Source organism: Ovis canadensis, chromosome X (genome assembly GCF_042477335.2).
Source record: "Ovis canadensis isolate MfBH-ARS-UI-01 breed Bighorn chromosome X, ARS-UI_OviCan_v2, whole genome shotgun sequence".
Classification (NCBI taxonomy): Eukaryota; Metazoa; Chordata; class Mammalia; order Artiodactyla; family Bovidae; genus Ovis; species Ovis canadensis.
In genome coordinates this window covers 117,930,873-117,951,625 of record NC_091727.1, presented here as the reverse complement: position 1 = coordinate 117,951,625, position 20,753 = coordinate 117,930,873, and the positions used below count along the sequence as shown (strand labels likewise).

General features: G+C 38.4%; 1 protein-coding gene across 15 annotated transcripts in view; it reads left to right on the top strand.

Moving 5' to 3' along the window:
* LOC138931194 (uncharacterized) overlaps positions 1-20,753 on the top strand; it is a 150,900-nt gene that overhangs the window by 123,122 nt on the left and 7,025 nt on the right. Inside the window, exons 1-6 of one of the 15 annotated variants that reach the window (XR_011446462.1) lie at positions 3,283-5,852; positions 6,380-6,525; positions 10,456-11,113; positions 12,940-13,078; positions 19,438-19,555; positions 19,803-19,944. The exons of 1 other annotated variant lie outside the window; for it this stretch is intronic. Coding sequence is in view for 1 of the 14 variants with exons in the window: in XM_070292116.1 (XP_070148217.1) it covers positions 2,452-2,539 (88 nt within the window). In the remaining 13 variants the exon portion in view is untranslated. Of the gene's footprint in view, positions 1-2,451; positions 5,853-6,379; positions 6,526-10,452; positions 11,114-12,048; positions 12,333-12,939; positions 13,079-19,437; positions 19,556-19,802; positions 19,945-20,753 lie in introns of those variants that run through there. 13 more of the 15 variants (XR_011446463.1, XR_011446458.1, XR_011446461.1 and 10 more) reach the window with 13 other exon arrangements.

The following is a 20,753-nucleotide window of genomic DNA, read 5'->3' as shown; positions in this document are numbered from 1 at the left end:
AGCACCCTCAGCACAATGTTGAATAGAAATGAAAAGCAGACAGTTTGACTTGTTCCCAAATTGAGGAGAAGAGTGTTCAGGCTGCAGGTTTTTAATAAATGCTCTTTATCAGATTGAGAACAATCTCTTCGATTCCCTATTCTGGGTGGATTCTTTTTTAACTTTACGAAGGGATATGGAATTTTTTCAAATTCTTTTTTTGCAATTATTGCTAGACGTCACAGTTTTTCTCTTTTATTCTGTTTACATGGCTCTTTCTGTTTACATTGGAGTTTTTCCTAATTGTAAACCAACTTTACATTCCTGGGACAAACATTACTAGTTTTTAATAGATTTTTTTTTAAATTTCACCGGACTTCCTCCTTTCTACTGTTGATAGAAAATTTAACTATTAAATGTTAATATATAGATTATTCAAGTAGCAACATTTAATGAACATCTATTTACTACCACCCTGCTAGTGACTGAAAAATACAGTATAATAAATATGTTGTCCCTACACTTAAAGAGTCACAGCCTACTTATAAAGTCAGATACTTATATAATGGGCAAGTATAGTGATAAATATCCACCCAGTGTAGTATCATAGTAAGAAAAATAGGCCTCTTGTGTCGCTACTCTGTGTTAATCAGGCAAAGGATCCTGGAAGAGGTGAAATCTAACTTTTCTTACAGGGTTAACTAAGTGAAAGGGATTAAAGGACACGAGGGTACAGAGTGGACAAAGGCACAAAGTTAAGACAACACCATGGTGCTTCCGAGAAACTAATAGTAGTTCATCAGTGCTGGAGCATAAAGTACAAGGCTAGCTTGAGGAGTGATGATTTTATAAACTATCAGCCAGATCGCTGCAAACCTTATGTGCCAAATGAAGGAATTTGTCCTTAGTTCTGCAAATGATGGGGAGCCATGAGATTACAAGGGAAGAGGGATGTAGTCTGGTTTGTATTTTAATCAAAACCCTCTGGCAGATTTGTGGAGGATAGATTTGAAAGTGCCAAGGCTGGAGGCAGGAAGATCTGTTAGAAAACAATAATGACATCTTGAACCTTAGAAACGAGTATAGAAATGGAGAGGAAGGGTCAGATTTGAGAAATATTTAGGAAGTGAAAGTGGCAGAACTTGACGATGAACTGATTAGAGGATGAGTCAAGACTGAGAGTGTATTAGTTTCCTAGAGTTGCCATAACAACGTACACAAACTGGGTGATTTAAAATAATAGAACTTTATTGTCTCACAGTTCTAGAGTCCAGAGGTTGGAAATCAAGGTGTCAGCAGGGCCCTGTTCCCTCTGAGACTCTGGGTAGCAGCCTTCCTTGCCTCCTCCTAGCTCTGATGGTAGCTGTTGGTCTTGGATTTCCTTGGCTCGTAGCGACATTACTCCAGTCACTGCCTCTGTAGTCACATGGTGCTCTCCCTGTTTGTCTCTGTCCTTTTGGAGTAAGGCTTACCCAGGAAATCACTCCTGTAAGTAAGTCACTCAAGTATGACATCAACTTCACTCATCATTATCACCAGTGATATTTCCAAATAAGGTTACTTTCGGAGGCAGTGGGAGTTAGGGCTTCAGCATATCTTTGTGAGGGACACAGTTCAACTTACAACAAAGAGTAAAGTCAAAATTGCTTTTAGTTTTCTAGTTCAGAGTCTATAGGATATGACCCCTGGCTAGGTAGGAAATGCAAGGGAAAGAGCTAGTTTAGAAAAAAGATGAATTCAGAATTAACTACAGGACATACTTTAAGAGCCATTGTAGCAGTCACTTCTATAGGTCTGAAATTCATCTCTTTAAGATAGAAACAAACTGTTCAGACTTATGAATAGTATGAGTAATTGGCATCACCCTTTCATTGTTGGGAACATGAGATGATGGTTGTTTTATAGAAGCTGTTATTATGGCAAAGAGATCTCTATCTTGAGGTATTATATTATCATTCTCACTAGTTTTAGAACCAACAGTTAGGAATGAGACCAAAATCACATCATTTAATGAACACTGATGTCACTGATGTAGCAGCTTGAAAATTGTGAAATTCCCTTAAGACTCTATTAACTGTGTGTAAATATAATTTTAGTAGAAAGCAAAAATCATGGACCTTTATAGGCTTAGTGGTATTTACCGTGCTAGAAATTTAATATCCTCAGTTTGGAAAATACTTCTCAACATGTTAACCATTTGTAACTATGGATTACATCTTGATTATATGCAAAACAAAGTAAATAGTAGTTTACTATTGTCAATATTCATTTCATACTTTTAAGAATGTGGTTTCAATACTAAATATTTCAAGTATGTCATTTAGAAAATATAGTCACACAACAATACTCCTTCTGTACATTTCCTTAAATGTAGTACATTCTGTTTTTTATTCATTTGAAATAGTTCAAGGTAAATTTGCCAAAAGCTCTAAAAGTATCAATACTTCCTCATTACATTTTTTCTCAATGCAGGAAGTTTTGCTGGAGTTGCTGGAACATTGTGTGGATGGCTTATGGAAAGCAGAGCGTTATGAAGGAATTTCTGAAATTTCCAAGTTGATCATTCCAATTTATGAGAATCATCGAGAGTTTGAGGAAAGTAACTGATATGTTTGCATCATTCACCTATATATTTTATTTTGGTCTTAAGTTGCTATCCTTAAAAAACGCTGAAATGTCCTAAAATTACAGTCCTTCCTTCAGTTCAGTTCAGTTCAGTTGCTCAGTCGTGTCAGACTCTGCGACCCCATGAATCGCAGCAAGCCACGCCTCCCTGTCCATCACCAACTCCGGGAGTTCACTCAGACTCACGTCCATCGAGGCAGTGATGCCATCCAGCCATCTCATCCTCTGTCGTCCCCTTGTCCTCCTGCCCCCAATTCCTCCCAGCATCAGAGTCTTTTCCAATGAGTCAACTCTTCGCATGAGGTGCCCAAAGTACTGGAGTTTCAGCTGTAGCATCATTCCTTCCAAAGAAATCCCAGGGCTGGGAATCTCCTTCAGAATGGACTGGTTGGATCTCTTTGCAGTACAAAGGACTCTCAAGAGTCTTCTCCAACACCACAGTTCAAAAGCATCAATTCTTCGGTGCTCAGCTTTCTTCACAATCCAACTCTCACATCCACACATGACCATTGGAAAAACCAAATGAAATTAAGGATGCAATGTTCCAAATCTGTATTGGAATTAACATTATGCCAGTTGTTCCTACAGCATTTTTACTAGCAATCTCCCCTTCTCCACTCACGGCAGAGAATAATCCATGTTGTCCTCATTAAAAACAAAAAGTTACTTGATTTCCATGATGTCTGGGAGGAGATATAGGTGTAATTCTATGCTTTGCAATTTGATGGTGAGACTAAAGTTGCTAGCAGATGACAGTAGTGGAGATAATAAGTTCCTAGGAATTACCCTTTTATGAGGAGCTTTTCCAGTTTTGTCTGCCACATAAATCTTTGATCAAGGGGAATTACTAAAGAACAGTAGTATAGCTGTTGCCACCAGCACTCAACAGGACTTTTTATGTTCAGGAATCTGAGTCTATATCATAATTTTCTACCCCTGCTATGCTGGAAAGTGGTGATTTAAGACTCAAGCCATTTTTAAAAGCAAATCAGTTTATCCTTAAACATATGTAGCAAGTAGCCTTTCATTGTTGAAGGGTCCCAGAGTGAAAAAATACATTTAATGTCATCTGTGTAGTGTTCTAATCTCTTCTCCAAATTGGCTCTTATCAAACTCACTGTTTCTTCCTGGGTTCTGGGTCTTCCTACTCTTTGCCCTGCTTTTGCTGTATATGGGGACATGGCTGAAAAATCATAGTGGATTTCAAGTGATTATATTAAAAATGAGTTAAGTAATTCAATCTATGTCATGCTGATGACAAAGAATAACTTATGAGACAAGACAAGAATTGGCATTGCTCTTTCTGTCAAAGCATTGCCTCCTAAGAACCTTTGTAAAAGTGCCAAAGTACCTACTCTCTTACTCTCAAGTTGAAGACCAGGTTATTAGAAACCCAGAGAACATTTTGCTACTCACTTGACTAATAGGGAAAAAAGAAAAATATATATTGCCTACACATTAAAGGAAACAATAGTTTCTATTGGGGAACTACTCCTATTTCCTTGTAGAGAGGCAAGCATCTGAATAGATTCTGAAGCATCCTGCATGGGATGAAGTAATTCTTCAGTGTTCTTTATGGGATGAGCTGAAAAGTGTCAACCACAGTAGCCATAAAGGGAGGAACACTTCCCTCAGATTGGCTTCAACTGCAGAAGATAGTATGGAAAGAATGTGAAAGAAAGAACATCTGCTTCCGGTCTGCCCTTTTAGCATTGAAATGAAATTTACCAGCGTACAATGAACCATTTTCTAGTTTGCAGTTCAGTAGCATTTAGTGCAGTCTTAATATTACGCTCCAACCACCTGTCTCTAGTTTCAAAACATTTTTATCTTCCCAGGAAAATCTCCGTCTCCTCCCAGGAATCACTCTTCACCCCCTCCCTCACCCCGCTGGTGACCACTAATCTGCTTTCCGTCTATGGATTTGCCTCTTCTGGACGTGTCATAAAAAAGATGAATGCAAGATGTGACCTTTTGTGTCTGGCTTCTTTTACTTAGCATAATATTTAGAGGTCTTTCAAGTTGTAACTTAGATCAGAACTTCATTCCTTTTTCATGGCTGAATGATATTCCATGGTATGGCTACGCCAAAATTTGTTTGTATGTTTGGGTTGTTTCCACATTTTGGCTGTTACAAACAGAGCTGGTCTAAACAGTTATGAGTAAGTTTCTATATGGGCATGTTTTTGTTTACCTTGGATAAATACCTAAGAGGGGAATTGCTGAGTCACAGAGTAATTCTGTTAACTTTTGAGAAACCACCAAATTGTTATCCCTTTTACCTTCCCACCAGCAGATCTGATTGGCACTTGTGTTTGAGGCTTCTTCTTAGAACCTAGTGAATGTGAAATGGTGTCACATTGTGGTTTTGCTTTCTATTTCCTTAATGATTCACGATTTTGAACAGCTTTTCATGTCTTTGTTGGCCGTTTTCATATAGTCTCTGGAGAGATATCTTTCAGGTCCTTTGCTCACTTTTAAATTGGGTTGTTTGTCATTGATGTTGAACTGTGAGAGTTCCTTATATTTTTTGGATAAGAAAACATCAGATATGTGATTTGCAAACATTTTCTCCTGGTCTGTATGGTGTCTTTTCACATTCGAGATAATGTTCTTTGCAGAGTACGTTCCCTTTTCTGGGTGTGTAGAAGAATATATGTTTTGGAAGTGTCTGTGAGCTTGTTATAAAAGCATTCCCCACTCAGGCTTTTGCTGTTATTTTTGTGTCTGCATTTTACTTTCCTCTCCTAAAGTGTTTGCATGATTGTTTATTCCCATCTTTCCACCTTAGGGCTCAAGCAAAGCATTTTGCTTCTTTTTCAGTTACAACAATTCAGACATAAAGAAAAAAGTAGTCAATAACACAGTGCTTTTAATGTATATGCTACCATTGAGATATGAATGACATGAAGCATGATATTTAGAATTACAGTGTTATTTGACCATTTTAAGCTCTACCCTCCCACCTAAATTTGTTAAGGCATTTTTTCTGTGACCATGGGCGAAGGGAGTGCGAGTGACCCACCAAAACCATTTTGAAAAGGAAACGGTATTGCTTTTTTCCCCTTGTGCATTTATTGTAGACATTTCATAACTAACCAAAAACTAAAGCTAATTTGTTAATTCTCATATTTTCAGAAACTTAAGTTTATAGAACTCTATATGGAGCTTACACAAAAATTTTGGAAGTTATGCACGCAAAGAAAAGACTTTTAGGCACCTTCTTCAGAGTTGCCTTTTATGGCCCAGTAAGTATCCTGTAGTTCATCAAGTTGCTTTCCTTTTTAAACATTCACCTTGAATTATTAGGTTACCATAGCAGCAGCTACTGGTTCTAGGGTTCTGTCTGGGTAAAGCACCTGTCCCAACAGCAGGTGTGACCCTTTTCTCATGTAATGTTCACTTTGGTTTCCATATTTAGTCCCCGAGGGCAGAGCACAGCATATAAGATTTGAACGTTTCCTTCAGTTTCAATTTCGGTCAAGCTTCTTAAATGTTTCTTTAATACCTAGTACTGAAAGTTTTCAAATAAAAATCAGGTAAGTATGCAAGTGATGAAAAATCGAGTGTAAAATCCTTCAGGCCAATGACATGCTCATATGACTGTGAGTTTGAACGTTCTCATTTATTTCAGCTACAATGTATGCATGTGGCTTCTAGAACTATTATTTAAAATCTAGCAAATACATTATTTCTGATTACTTAGTAGATGTTCTCTAAATGCTGCATTTGCTCATAATGCTTATAAAGTATTCTATGTTTAATTGTATAATAGTCTTTTTTGAAGAAGAGGACTGAAAGGAGTACATCTATAAAGAGCCAAAGCACATCAGCCTCTCAGAGATTTCCCTGAGACTTGTTAAACTTTATGGTGAAAAATTTGGTACAGAGAATGTCAAAATAATTCAGGATTCAGACAAGGTAACTTGCCCTGCATTTTGAAATCATTATTAGTTCCAGATATGGCACATTGCTTCTGACTTTTTCCTTTTTTAGCTGGTGGAGGAGAAGAAGGGGAAATAGAGTCCTTCCAGATCCTAAAAGAAAGGACAGGGGCTTTGGAATCAGAGAGAAGGATTCAGATCTCCATTCTCTGCCACTTACTAGCTGTGTGACCATGGGGAATATACTTAACCTCCCTGGGCCTCATTGTTCTCATTAGTAAAATGAACTGAATAGTAGTGCCTTCCTCATAGAGTTGTTGCATGAATTCAGTTCAGCTCAGTCGTGTCCTACTCTTTGCAACCCCATGGACTGCACCATACCAGACTTCCCTGTTCCTCACCAACTCCCAGAGCTTGCTCAAAATCATGTCCGTTGAGTCAGTGATGCCATCCAACCATTTCATCCTTTGTCAACCCTTCTGCTCTTGCCTTCAATCATTCCCAGCATCAGGGCCTTTTCCAATGAGTCAGTCTTTGCATCAGGTGGCCAAAGTATTGGAGTTTCAGCTTCAGCATCAGTCCTTCCAATGAATATTCAGGGTTGATTTCCATTAGCATGGACTGGTTGGATCTCCTTCCAGTCCAAGGGACTCTCAAGAGTTTTCTCCAGCACCACAGTTCAAAAGCATCAGCTTTCTTTATAGTCCAACTCTCACTTCCATACATGACTACTGGAAAAACCACAGCTTTGACAAGATGGACCTTTGTCAGCAAAGTAATGTCTCTGCTTTTTAATATGCTGTCTAGCTTGGTCATAGCTTTTCTTCCAGTGAGCAAGCATCTTTTAATTTCATGGCTGCAGTCACCATCTGCAGTGATTTTGGAGCCCGGGAAAATAAAGCCTGTCACTGTTTCCATTGTTTTCCCATCAATCTGCCATGAAGTAGTGGGACAGGATGCCATGATCTTCATTTTTTGAATATTGAGTTTTAAGCCAACTTTATCACTTTCCTCTTTCACTTTCATCAAGAGCTCTTTAGTTCCTCTTCACTGTCTGTCATAAGGGTGGTGTCCTCTGCATACCTGAGGTTACTGATATTTCTCCTGGCAATCTTCATTCCAGCTTGTGCTTCATCCAGTCTGACACTTTGCATGATGTACTCTGCATATAAGTTAAATAAGCAGGGTGACAGTGTACATCCTTGATAGCTGTAGGGATTAAATTATTCAGTGTATGGAAAGTGATTAGAGTTCCTGATATATAGGAAGGCATTTGATAATAACATAGAAACTAGCATGCTCAATAGAAGTTAGCCATTATTGTTAATGTTGTGCCGCATGAGTGTCAATTTCACACTTTATGATTAAAAACATCTCAGGTGGGACTTCTCTGGTGGTCTAGTGGGCAAGAGTTTGCCTGCCAATGACGGAGACACAGGTTTGATCCCTGGTCCAGGAGGATTCCACATGCTGTGGGGAACCTAAACCTGTGCGCCAAGCTACTGTGCCTGCGCTCTGGATCCTGGACACCACAACTAGAGAGTACTCCCAGCTCACGACAACTAGAGAAAGCCCACACACCGCAGCAAAGAAGATCAAATGCAGCCAAAAATAAAAATAAATAAATGTGATTTTAAAAGAAAAATCATCTTATGACACACCATTCACTCTTAAGATAGCCTTAGTTCAGTAGTTACATTTGCAGTGATGTAGGTTTAGGAGAGATGCCTTGATCTAAAGATGATCCATCCCACTAGACCCTGCCAAGGCAAGGATGAGAAAGGTTCCAGCAAGAGAGGCTGTTTCTTAGAAACGCATAGTTCCAGATAGACAGAATTGCAGAAGAGCACAATGGGAATGACTGATTGTCCTTAGTCACCATGGGCATGTTCAGGTTGAGAGCTGATTTTTAAGGTAGGAAAGACCTTTAATATAGTGTAAGATCTGCAGGCCCCAGAAATACGTACCAAGTGACTGTGATGTGCATGGTGCTCTGCAAAACACTTGCAGCATTGCCAGAGTGAAAAGCCCTTGGCGATGGTAAAGACACTTCATTTTCTACCATGAAAATGATCTCTTCACTTTGTAAATTTAGCTACAACTTATGGAGATGATTTTACCTTGAACATATGCCTTGGATGTTTAAAAGTAGGTATACTGACAGGCCCAGAATTCACTAATATTTGGCAAAACCTCTGCTTCTTATCAGTTTCCGCCTTCTGTGTTGTTTTATTGAATTAAGACCATAGAGAAATTTCTCTTTTGCAGCCAGTAAGTTTTAGGCTTGCTACCACACTACTGATAGTATAAATGGAAAGTTATTAGAAAGCCAGGCTTGCAGAAAAACATGCAGTTTTCTACATTATGCTGCCTCTGAAAACCTGGCCAACAGGCACTAATGAGAAACCACCATCAGGCAGCTGGACTCCTGACCCTCTTTGTAAACACAATATTTCAGTCACTCTTCATAGGCAACAGAGAAAAGAAGCAGTTGCTACTTTTAAAATCCTTCTTCTTTCTTAGTGTGTGAAGTTAAAAATTTAAAACACTCTTTTACTTGCCAAACAACAGAATCTGCTTAAGGGCACAAACAATTTAAACACAGTGGGCAATATTTTCCAGTATTTGAAACGTATGTTTTGTTGGACCCAATAATTTTGCATTTAAGATTTTATCTTGTAAAAGTACACAAAGATGTACATTTAAGATGTTTATTGCTATAAAGTTTATATAACAAAAACCTGGAAACAATCTGTGTCCATACTGTTAAGGAAATGGTACTACCCTCACAATGGATATAGGTAAACTACTTAAAAAATTTATAAGTATTGATACGAACCAACCAAGATACATTCTTGAGAGAAAAATGTGAGATGCAGACATTATGGGCAGGATGATTACATTTGTGAAAACTGATATTTACATACACTCACTTGTGTATGCTTAGGAAATTTCTGGAATGGTATAAAGTTGTTTTTTAATTTACTTATTTTAATAGGAGGATAATTACAATATTGTGGGTTGTTTTTTTTTTGTTTTTGTTTTTGTTTTTTGCTATACCTCAGTATGAATCAGCCATAGATGGAATGATACGAAAGTGTTAATAGTTATCCCTAAGGAGATAGACTAGAATCTTACGGAGAAGAAAAACATTTATTTTTCAAGTGTACCCTCATGTACTGCTTGAATGTTTTACCATATACTTTATTTTTATAAGGTTAAAATCAGTCTTGACCTCTTTTTTATTTCTTTTCTATGTTTTGTCTTAGGCAGATAATTAACTTCAACTATTTCCTTAGGTTTCTCTGGAGAAATCTAGATATTAAATGGGAAAGAAAAGAATTTTTGAATATAAGCTTTTTTGGAGAAGTTTTAAAAGCTGCTAAGAAAATTTCTATCCCTTGTCACAGGATTGAATACAGTGTTTGCTATGGGTTTTCCACAGTGGCCCTTGGTCAGATTGTAGTCATTTCCTTGTATTCCTAGTTTGTTGAGTGTTTTCATCATGAAAAGGTGTTAATTTTGTCAAATGCATTTTCTGCATTGATAGAGATGATTGTGGTTTGTTTGTTTTCCTTCATTCTGTTAATGCAGTGTAATGCTTCTTTTGTTGCAAAGCATGGGCTCTAGAGTACATGGGTTCAGTAGTTGTGGTACAGGGGCTTTTTCAGTTGTGGTGCCCTGGCTTAGTCGTCCTGCAGCGAGATCTTAGTTCCCCTACCGGTGATTGAACCCACGTCCCCTGCAATGGATGGAGGATTCTTAACAACTGCACTACCAGGAAAGTTCTGTAGACTAACAATATTTTAATGTAAAGTCTCTTAAATCATGTAGCAATCAAAAAACAGAAATATGTTGCTATTGTTATGATAATACTAGATTTTATAATTACCCATGGATTTACCTTTACCAAGACCTTCATACAGGTTTGAATTACTGTCTGATGTTCTTTCATTCTGATCAGCAGGACTCCCTTTGGTGTTTCATACGGGGCAAGCCTAGTGGTGTAAAAGCTGGCTTAAACTCAACATTCAAAGAATGAAGATCATGGCATCCCATCCCACTATTTCATGGCAAATTGATGGGGAAGCATTGGAAACAGTGACAGGCTTTATTTTCTTGGGCTCCAGAATCACTTCAGATGGTGACTGCAGCCATGCAATTAAAAGACGGTTGCTTGTTGGAAGAAAAGCTATGACCAACCTGGACAGCATATTAAAAAGCAGAGACATTACTTTGCTGACAAAGGTCCATCTAGTCAAAGCTGTGGTTTTTCCAGTAGTCATGTATGGATGTAAGAGTTGAACTATAAAGAAAACTGAGCACAGAACAATTGATGCTTTTGAATTGTGGTGCTGGGGAAGATACTTGAGAGTCCCTTGGACTGCAAGGAGATCCAACCAGTCCATCCTAATGGAAATCAACCCTGAATATTCATTGGAAGGACTGATGCTGAAGCTGAAACTCCAATACTTTGGCGACCTAATATGAAGAACTGACTCATTGGCAAAGGCCCTGATGCTGGGAAAGATTGAAGGCAGGAGGAGAAGGGATGACAAAGGATGAGATGGTTGGATGGCATCACCGTCTCAATGGACATGATTTTGAGCAAGCTCTGGGAGTTGGTGAGGAACAGGGAAGCCTGGCAGGGTGCAGTTCATGGGGTCGCAAAGAGCAGGACTTGATGAGTAACTGAAGTAAACTGAGTGCTAATGACCTCCTTCAGCTTTTCTTTATCTGTGAATGTCTTAATTTCTCCCTCACTATTAAGAACAGTTTTGCAAGATATAGAATTCTTGGTTAACAGATTTGTTTTTTCTTTAAAGTCCACTGCCTTCTGACCTCCAAAGTTTTGATGAGAAATCCGACCCTCTCACTCAGGATCCCTTGTATGTGACAAGTCTTTGTCTCTCGCTTCTTGCAAAGTTCTCTCTTTGCCATAGTAAAGTAATTAGCCTTCAATTAAAAAACATTAATTTTTAAAAAAAGAAAAAAATTCTCTCTTTGGCTTTGACATTTGACATTTGATTTTAATAAGTCTCAGCATGGATCTGTTTGAGTTACCCTGCTTGGAGTTTGTTGACTTTTGTGTCTCATAAGATTTGAGTTTTCACCCATTATTTCTTCAGATAGTCTCCCTGCCCCTTTCTCTCTCTTTTCTCCTTCAAAGACTCCCATAGTGTGCATGTTCACCTGCTGGATGATATTCCTCAGGTTCCATAGCCTCTGTCCCTCTTCAATTTTTTTCCTTTGTGTTCCTCTGATCCATCATTGACATTGTCTTATCTTCACTTTGGCTACACTGCTGAAATGTGTCTTTGAATCCCTCTGGTGATGTTTCATTCCAGTTGTTGTATTTTTCAGCTCTGAAAGAAAAAGGTTTTGGTTTCCTTTTAGATTTTCTTAGCTATTTATTGATATCAGCATTTTGTTGATAGATAATTTCCTTGACTTTTACCACACCTTCTTGTAGTTCTTTGATCATGAATACTGTTGTTTTAATGTCTTTTTCTAGGAGATCAGTGATACTGTCTATTGGTTTATTTTTCTGTTTTGAAAGGGCCATACTTTCCTATTTCATTCAATATTTATTACTGCCTGCTGCTGCTGCTGCTGCTGCTAAGTCGCTTCAGTCGTGTCCGACTCTGTGTAACCCTGTAGATGGCAGCCCACCAGGCTCCCTCTTCACTGGAATTCTCCAGGCAAGAACACTGGAGTGGTTTGCCATTTCCTTCTCCAGCGCATGAAAGTGGAAAGTGAAAGTGAAGTTGCTCAGTCGTGTTTGACTCTTAGCGACCCCATGGACTCAGCCCACCAGGCTCCTCCATCCATGGGATTTTCCAGGCAAGAGCACTGGAGTGGGGTGCCGTTGCCTTCTCCGTATTAACGCCTGGCATGTACAAAAAGATTCTACTAGTTGCTATCATAGGGATACCGAACAAATGATCAGTGAGGTACTTTGTCCCCCAAGTTTTGCATTCTAATTATGGACATTAAACATAAACATATGAAATAATGGAAAAATACTCTTAAGTCATCAACTCCCTGTCACCACTCTTACCAACCCAGGGCAGATGCTTCATGCCTGTAACACTGTACTGGGTACATAGCCCCAAATTAGCTATTTTTGAATAAATGACATTATCTACAGATATAAACTACTATGAGCACAACCATAGCTGATATCATATCAAGTAAATGACTGAGCAGGTAGGCTTCCTAGAGGTTATATATTTTGAGCTGGGTTTTGAAAGAGATAAGAAACCAGAAGCAAAGATGGAAAAGAAAAGATATTTCAGACTTGGGAGATGGCATTAGAAAAAACACACTGAGAAAATATGGGATTCTAATCTTCCTTCTAGGCAAGCCGTGGTTAAAGTAAATATTAAATGATCAGTGAGACTTTTGAGTAATAAGTAACAAACACTTTATCTTTGGTCTTCATCTACAGGAAGTTCATCCAAGCATGCAGCATTGCACTGGAACTAAATGAGTGGTTAATGAAAGAGGATCAGATTGAATACCATGAAGAGCTCAGGTCAAATTTCGAAGACATGGTGAAAGAATTGTCTGATGTTATTTATGAACAGGCAAGTATTAGAGTGAATGAAAATGAAAACATGATCTGGGGTCCCTAAAGTGTTACTTAGCAAACCTGTTAGTTTGCAATGGTGTTCATTGAAATCAAGTCTGTTATTTTAGTTTGTTTGTATATTCTTTAACCATTAAATGATGTAATGAAAATTAGAGTTTTTAAAATTTATTTATTTTTTATATAAAGCTAATTGGTTACAGAATTTTGTTGTTTTCTGTCAAACATCAACATGAATCAACCATAGCTATACATAATTCCTCCCTCTTGAACCTCCCTCCCCATCCTGCCCCTGTAGATTGATACAGAGCCCCTTTTTGAGTTTCCTGAGAGATATAGCAAATTTCCTTGGCTATCTATTTTACATATGGTAATGTAAGTTTCCATGTTACTCTCTCCATACATCTTCCCTCTCCTCCCCTCTCCCCTCTCCCCATGTCCATAAGTCTATTCTTTATGTCTGTTTCTCCATTGCTGCCTGGAAAATAAAGTCTTCCATACCAACTTTAGATTCCGTATATATGCATCAGTATACGATATTTAACTTTCTCTTTCTGACTTACTTCACTCTGTATAATAGGCTCTAGGTTCATCCACCTCATCAGAACTGACTCAAATGTGTTCCTTTTTATGGCTGTGTATATGTATGACAACTTCTTTATCCATTCATCTGTCGATGGGCATCTAGGTTGCTTCCATCTTCTAGCTATTGTAAACAGTGCTGCAATGAACAATGGGATACATGTGTCTTTTTCAATTTTGGTTTCCTCAGGGTATATGCCTAAGAATGGGATTGCTGGGTCATATGGTGGTTTTATTCCTAGGTTTTGAAGGAACCTCCATACCATCTTCCATAGTGGCTGTATCAATTTACATTTCCACCAACAGTGCAAGAGCGTTCCCTTTTCTCCACATCCTCTCCAGCATTTATTGTTTGTAGACTTTTTGACAGTGGCCATTCTGAGTGGAGTGAGATGATAGCGCATTGTAGTTTTGATTTTCATTTCTCTAATAATGAGTGACATTGAGCTCATTTTCATGTGTCTGTTAGCCATCTGTATGTATTCTTTGGAGAAATGTCTGTTTAGGTCTTTTTGCCACCTTTTGATTGGATTGTTTGATTTTCCTGGTATTGAGTTGTATGAGCTACTTGTATATTTTGGAAATTAATCCTTTGTCAGTTGTTTCATTTGCTATTGTTTCCTCCCATTCTGAGGGTTGTCTTCACCTTGCTTAAAGTATCCTTTGCTGTGATAAAGCTATTAAGTTTAATCAGGTCCCACTTGTTTACGTTTGTTTCTATTTCTGTTGCTGTAGGAGGTGGGTCATAGAAGATGTTGCTTTGATTTATGTCATTGAGTGTTTTGCCTATATTTTCCTCTAAGAGTTTTATAGTTTCTGGTCTTACATTTAGAGATCTTTAAGCCATTTTGAGTTTATCTGTGTATGGTGTTAGGAAGTGTTCTAAATTGATTCTTTTACATGTAGCTGTCCAGTTTTCCCAGGACCATTTATTGAAGAGGCTCTCTTTGCCCCATTGTATATTCTTGGCTCCTTTGTCAAAACTAAGGTACCCATAGGTGTGTGAGTTTATTTCTGGGCTTTCTATCTTGTTCCATAGGTGTATATTTCTGTTTTTGTGCCAGTACCATACTATCTTGATGACTGTAGCTTTGTAGTATAATCTGAAATCAGGAAAGTTGATTCCTCCAGCTCCAGTCTTCTTTCTCAAGACTGCTTTGGCTATTCGGGGTCTTTTTGTGTTTCCATATGAGTTGTGAAATTTTTTGTGTTAGTTCTGTGAAAAATGCCATTGGTAATTTGATAGGGATCACATTGAATCTGTAGATTGCATTTGATAGTATAGTCATTTTCACAGTATTCATTATATTTTTTGAAGAGTTTTAATCATAATGGGTGCTGGATTTTGTCAAATGATATTTCTGCACCTATTGAGATTATCATGTGCTTTTTTTTTTAATCTTTCAATTTGTTATTATGGTGTATGACATTGATTGATTTGTGTATATTGATGAATCCTTGCATCCCTGGAACAAACTCAACTTGATCATGGCGTATGAGCTTTTTAATGTGTTGTTGAATTCTGTTTGCTAAAATTTTGTTGAGGATATTTGCATCTGTGTTCATCAGTGATATTGACCTGTAGTTTTCTTTTTTGTGTTGTCTCTATCTGGTTTTGGTATCAGGGTGATGGTGGTCTCATAGAATGTGTTTGGAAGTTTTTCTTCCTTGCATTTTTTTTAGAGTTTTAGAAGGATAGCCATTAGCTCTTCTCTAAATGTTTGATAGAATTCTCCTGTGAAGCCATCTGGTCCTGGGCTTTTGTTTTTTTGGGAGAAATTTGATCACAGCTTCAATTTCAGTGCTTGTAGTTGGGTTGTTCATAATTTCTATTTCTTCCTTATCCACTCTTTGAAGACTAAACTTTTCTAAGAATCTGTTCATTTCTTCCAGGTTATCCATTTTCTTGCTATATAATTGTTCACAGTTCTCTCTTATAATCCTTTGTATTTCTGCATTGTCTGTTGTAACCTCTCCTTTTTTATTTCTAGCTTTGTTGATTTGATTCTTCTCTCTTTTTTTCTTGATGAGTCTGCCTAATGGTTTGTCAATTTTATCTTTTTCAAAGAACCAGCTTTTCATTTTATTAATCTTTACTGTTGTTTCTTTCATTTCTTTTTCATTTATTTCTGCTCAGATCTTGATGATTTCTTTCCTTCTAATTGTGGTTTTTCTTTTCTTCTTTTTACATTTTAGGTGTAAAGTTAGGTTGTCTATTCGATGTTTTTCTTGTTTCTTGAGGCAGGTTGTATTACTATAAGCTTTCCTCTTAGAACTGCATTTGCTGCATCCCATAGGTTTTGAGTTGCCATGTTTTCATTGTCACTTGTTTCTAGGAATTTTCTGATATCCCTTTTTATTTGTTCAATAATCTGTTTGTTATTTTAAAATGTACTATTTAATCTCCTTGTGTTTGTGCTTTTTACATTTTTTTCCTCATAATTGATATCTAGTCTCATAGCATTGTGGTTGGAAAAGATGCTTGATGTGATTTCAATTTTCTTAAATTTACTGAGGCTTCATTTGTGACCCAAGATGTGGTCTATCCTGGAGAATGTTGCAAGGGTACTTGAGAAGAAGGTGTATGCTTCTGCAGGTGGCTGGAGTGTACTGAAGATGTCAATGAGATCCATCTCATCTAATGAATCATTTAAGACTAGTGTTTCTTTATTAATTTTCTCTTTTGATGATCTTTCCATTGGTACGAGTGGGGTGTTAAAGTCTTCTATTTATTGTGTTACTGTCAATTTCTTCTTTTATGTCTGTTAGTGCTTGTCTTATGTATTGAGGTGCTCCTATGTTGGGTGCATAGATATTTACAATTGTTATGTCTTCCTCTTGGGTTGATCCCTTGATCATTATATAGAGTCTTTCCTTATCTTTTATAATATTCTTTCTTTTAAGGTCTACTTTGTCTGATATGAGGATTGCTACCCCAGCTTTCTTTTGCTTTCCATTTGCATCGAATATACTTTTCCATCCTCTCACTTTGGTCTATATGTATCTTTAGGTCTGAAATGGGTTTCTAGTAGACAGCATATACATGGGTCTTGTTTTTGTATCCATGCAGCCAGTCTGTGTCTTTTGGTTGGAGCAATTAATCCATTTGCACTTAAAGTAATTATTGATATGTTCCTAATGCCATTGTCTTAATTGTTTGGGGTTTGTTTTTGTAGAACATTTTCTTCTCTTGTATTTCCTGACTATATAGTCCCCCCTTAACATTTGTTGTAAAGCTGGTTTGGTGGTACTGAATTCTCTTAACTTTTGCTTGTTTGAAAAGTTTTTGATCTCTCCATCAAAATTGAATGAGATCCTTGCCAGGTACTCTTGGTTGTAGATTTTTCCATTTCAGTACTTTAAAAATATCCTGCCAGTCTCTTGTGGCCTCCAGAGTTTCTGCTGAATGATCAGCTCTTAAACATATGGGGTTTCCCTGTATGTTACTTGTTGCTTTTCCCTTGTTGCTTTTAATATTCTTTCTTTGTGTTTAGTCTTTGTTAGTTTGATTAGTATGTGTCTTGGTGTGTTTCTCCTTGGGTTTATGGTGTATGGGACTCTTTGTGCCTCTTGGACTTCATTGACCATTTCCTTTTTCATGTTGGGGAAATATTCAAATATAATCTCCAAGAATTTTCTTATACCCTTTCTTATTCTCTTCTTCTAGGGCCCCTATAATTCAAATATTGGTGTGTTTAATATTGTCCCAGAGGTCTCTGAGACTTTCCTCAGTTCTTTTAATTCTTTTTACTTTATTCTGCTTTCAGCAGTTATTTACACCATTTTATCTTCCAGCTCACTCATCCATTCTTTTGCTTCAGATAGTCTGCTATTAATTCCTTCTAGAGTATTTTTAATTTAGTAATTGTATTGTTGTCTCTGTATATTTATTCTTTAACTCTTCTAGGTGTTTGTTAATTCACTCTTGCATTTTCTATATTCTGTTTTCAAGGTTTTTGAACATCTTTACTGTCATCATTCTCAATTCTTTTTCAGGTAGTTTGCCTATTTCTTCTTCATTTATTTGGACTTCTGTTAAGATCAAACTAACTAAAGCACAAACTAAAAAATGAAACTAAAGCAATGTGCCATGTGGGGAGTAAAGCAATGAAAACAAAACTGATAAAAATGTTGAGAGGAAAGGAAATAAAGAAAAGAAAGAATAGATATGCAAAGTTAAATAAAGGTAGATAAGGAAACTATATATTCATTAAAGATTAACTGCAAGAGGAAAAGTAAAGTAGGAAATGCAAGCAAATTAATAAATATAGAAAAATATAATAATGTTTAAACTTTTTTAATTAAAATTTTAAAAAGGGATTAAAAAAAAAAAGAATGGAAAACTCCACAAAACTGCAGAGGCCAATGTAGAGTCAGAGATAATAAAAGTGTGACTGAAAAAAAAACCTTAAAAACTTAATTGTATTTCATAGAGCTAATAAAATCGACAACTACAATAGAGGGGGAAAAAAAGAAAAAGAAAAATTCCAAAAGAAACTGCAGAAAAAGTCAAAATATAAGAAGAGTAAATATTTTTCCTGAGTCACTGCTGTCAGTGTCCTTTCCATCGCTGGGAGTCACAGCCCACCTCGCCCTCCTGGGGTGCCTTCCAACACTGTGCTGGTCTCCGGGCCTGCTGTGGGGGCAACTCAGACTCTAATCTGGTCCTACTCCTGTGTGTTCTTGCCTCCAATGTACACAGCTATAGGAAATAGTGCATTTTCTTTTGTGGGCGCTCTCAGTGTCCTTTTATATCTCCCATAGACAGAGTCTGCCTAGTTGATCGTGTGGATTTAATCTGCAGCTTGTACAGCTAGTGGGAAGGCTTTGGGTCTTCTTTCTTAGCCACACTGTCCCTGGGTTTCAGTTGTGGTTTATTTCTACCTTTGTACATGGGTCGTCCACTTGAGTTTGTTCCTGAGGCTGCCCTAGAGGTCTTGGGTCTGCCCCAGTGAGGGCCAGCGGCGGAGGTGGTGCAGCTGCTTGGGTCACAGGGTTTCTGGCAACACCGAGTGCTCAGGATAGTTGGAAGCTAGGGCAGCAATAAATACAGTGTTCTAGAAGGGTATGGCAACCAATATTGGCCAATACACTCCAATGTTCTTGCCTGGAGAAACCCCCTGACAGAGATGCCTGGCAATCCACAGTCCACAGGGTCGCAGAGTGGGACACGACCGAAGCAACGCCATGTCAATAGATGCAAGGTGTTTTTTTTGTTTTGTTTTGTTTTGTTTTGTTTTGTTTTGTTTTTGCCTGTGGCAGCTCTGCCCCAGTGAGGGTTGAGCATGAAGGTGGTGCAGCTGCTTGGGTCAGAGGAACCATGGCGGCACTAAGTGTTCAGGGATACGGACTGCCTCCGCTGTAGGAGTTACTGCCCTATCAGAATCTGTTTTGAGCCTCTGGTAGCTGGCGATAAGAAGATCTCTTTGGCTAGTGCTTCTCTGTAGCTCCACACATTCAGGCACTTAGCGATCTACCTTGCCTGGGGTCCTTCGCTATTGCTCAGTGTGCCAGGCACAGAGAGAGGCCCCACAGCTGAGGGTCCTACTCTGTAGTTCAGTGCATCAGTCACTTAGAGGAACACCCTGGATGGGGTCCTGCTCTGTAGTTCAGTGCAGTCAGGGGTTTGATGGGTCAGCCTCTCTACTGTTCAGCTGCCAGTGCTGGCCTGTGGGGAGAGAGAGGCTATGGTGATGGCTCCAGCAGTATCGTCTTGCTTCCATGGCTGCCTGGCTTTCTGCCACAGGCACTTTCCACCACAATTTCCTCCCTCAGGTCTCCTAGGTCGTTCTTGCCACAGTCAACAGCAGCCCTCACCCTGGAATTGCTCCACAATCCGGTGCTCCAGCTTCCAGCTGCTGTGCCTTGCAGGGGACCTGCTTTCCTGTCCGGGGTATGTATGGCTGTGGCAAGGGCTGACACATTCTCACTCCATTTAGGCTGCCACAGATCAGCTGTTTCACTCTCAGCCTCAAATGTTTCTCCTGTGACCCAGACGATAGCCGCAGTGTGGGGATTGGACCCCTGCTTCAGTTCCAGCACCCACCGAGGGCAGGTCCAGTCCTAGTAACACTCCTGCTTTTCCCCCTAGTTTCTTTGTCCTACCGAGTGTTTGCATGGTTCTATATACTCTTTTCCAGTGGTCGGGTGCTCCCGTCTGCTCTCAGCTGGTGTTCGGCAAGCACTTCTGTGTCTGAATGGGTAGTCCTGATGTATCCATGGAGAGAGATGTACTCCACGTCCGCCTACTCCTCTTCCATCTTGTTCTACACCGCAAATCAGGTTTGAAGCAATTACTGACAGTTGCTTTAGCAGTTGTTCAGGTAGTAAACTATTTTGTTCTTTGAACTACTGTGCCATTAGAAGTGAGTAGCTGTGCAAGTCTGAGTTGATCTACTGTGAGCATGGCTGAGAGTCTCTCAAGAAGAGTCCTAGAGAAGTGAAATTATTGGCTCAGTAGCCAGATCCCTCAATGAGTATCCCTGTTTTAGCTGTAAGAAACTAGTTACAGTTGCCCTTTCATATTTGCAGCTTCCACATCCAGGGATTCAACCAACTGCAGGTTGAAAATATTTGAAAAAATTTCCAGAAAGTTCCAAAAAAGTAAAACTTGTATTTCCTGCATTAGGCAGCTATTTACATAACATTTACATTGTATTAGCTATTATACATTAGCTAGACATGATTTTAAAGTACAGGGGAGGATATGCAAAAGTTATATGCAAATATGTGTGATTTTATATAAGGAACTTGAGCATCTTCAGAGTTTAATATCCATGGGGGAAGGGGCACAGTGGTCCTGGAACTAATCCTCTGGGGATACTCAGGGACAACTGTATGATCATTTGATTGACATCCAGAGCAGATTCCAAAACTCAGGAATTGTCTTAATACCCATACAGCCTGCAAAACTCTTGTTTCATAATACCTAGCATTCTAATGTTTGACTGACTGTTAATATCAGTTATAACTAACTTAGTTATATAGTCCACAATCTGAAACATATAGAATCAAAGATCTGCTCACCACTGACAGTCAAATTATGTCATAATTAAGTAGTTAAGACTTTTATACATCTACTTACCTTAAAA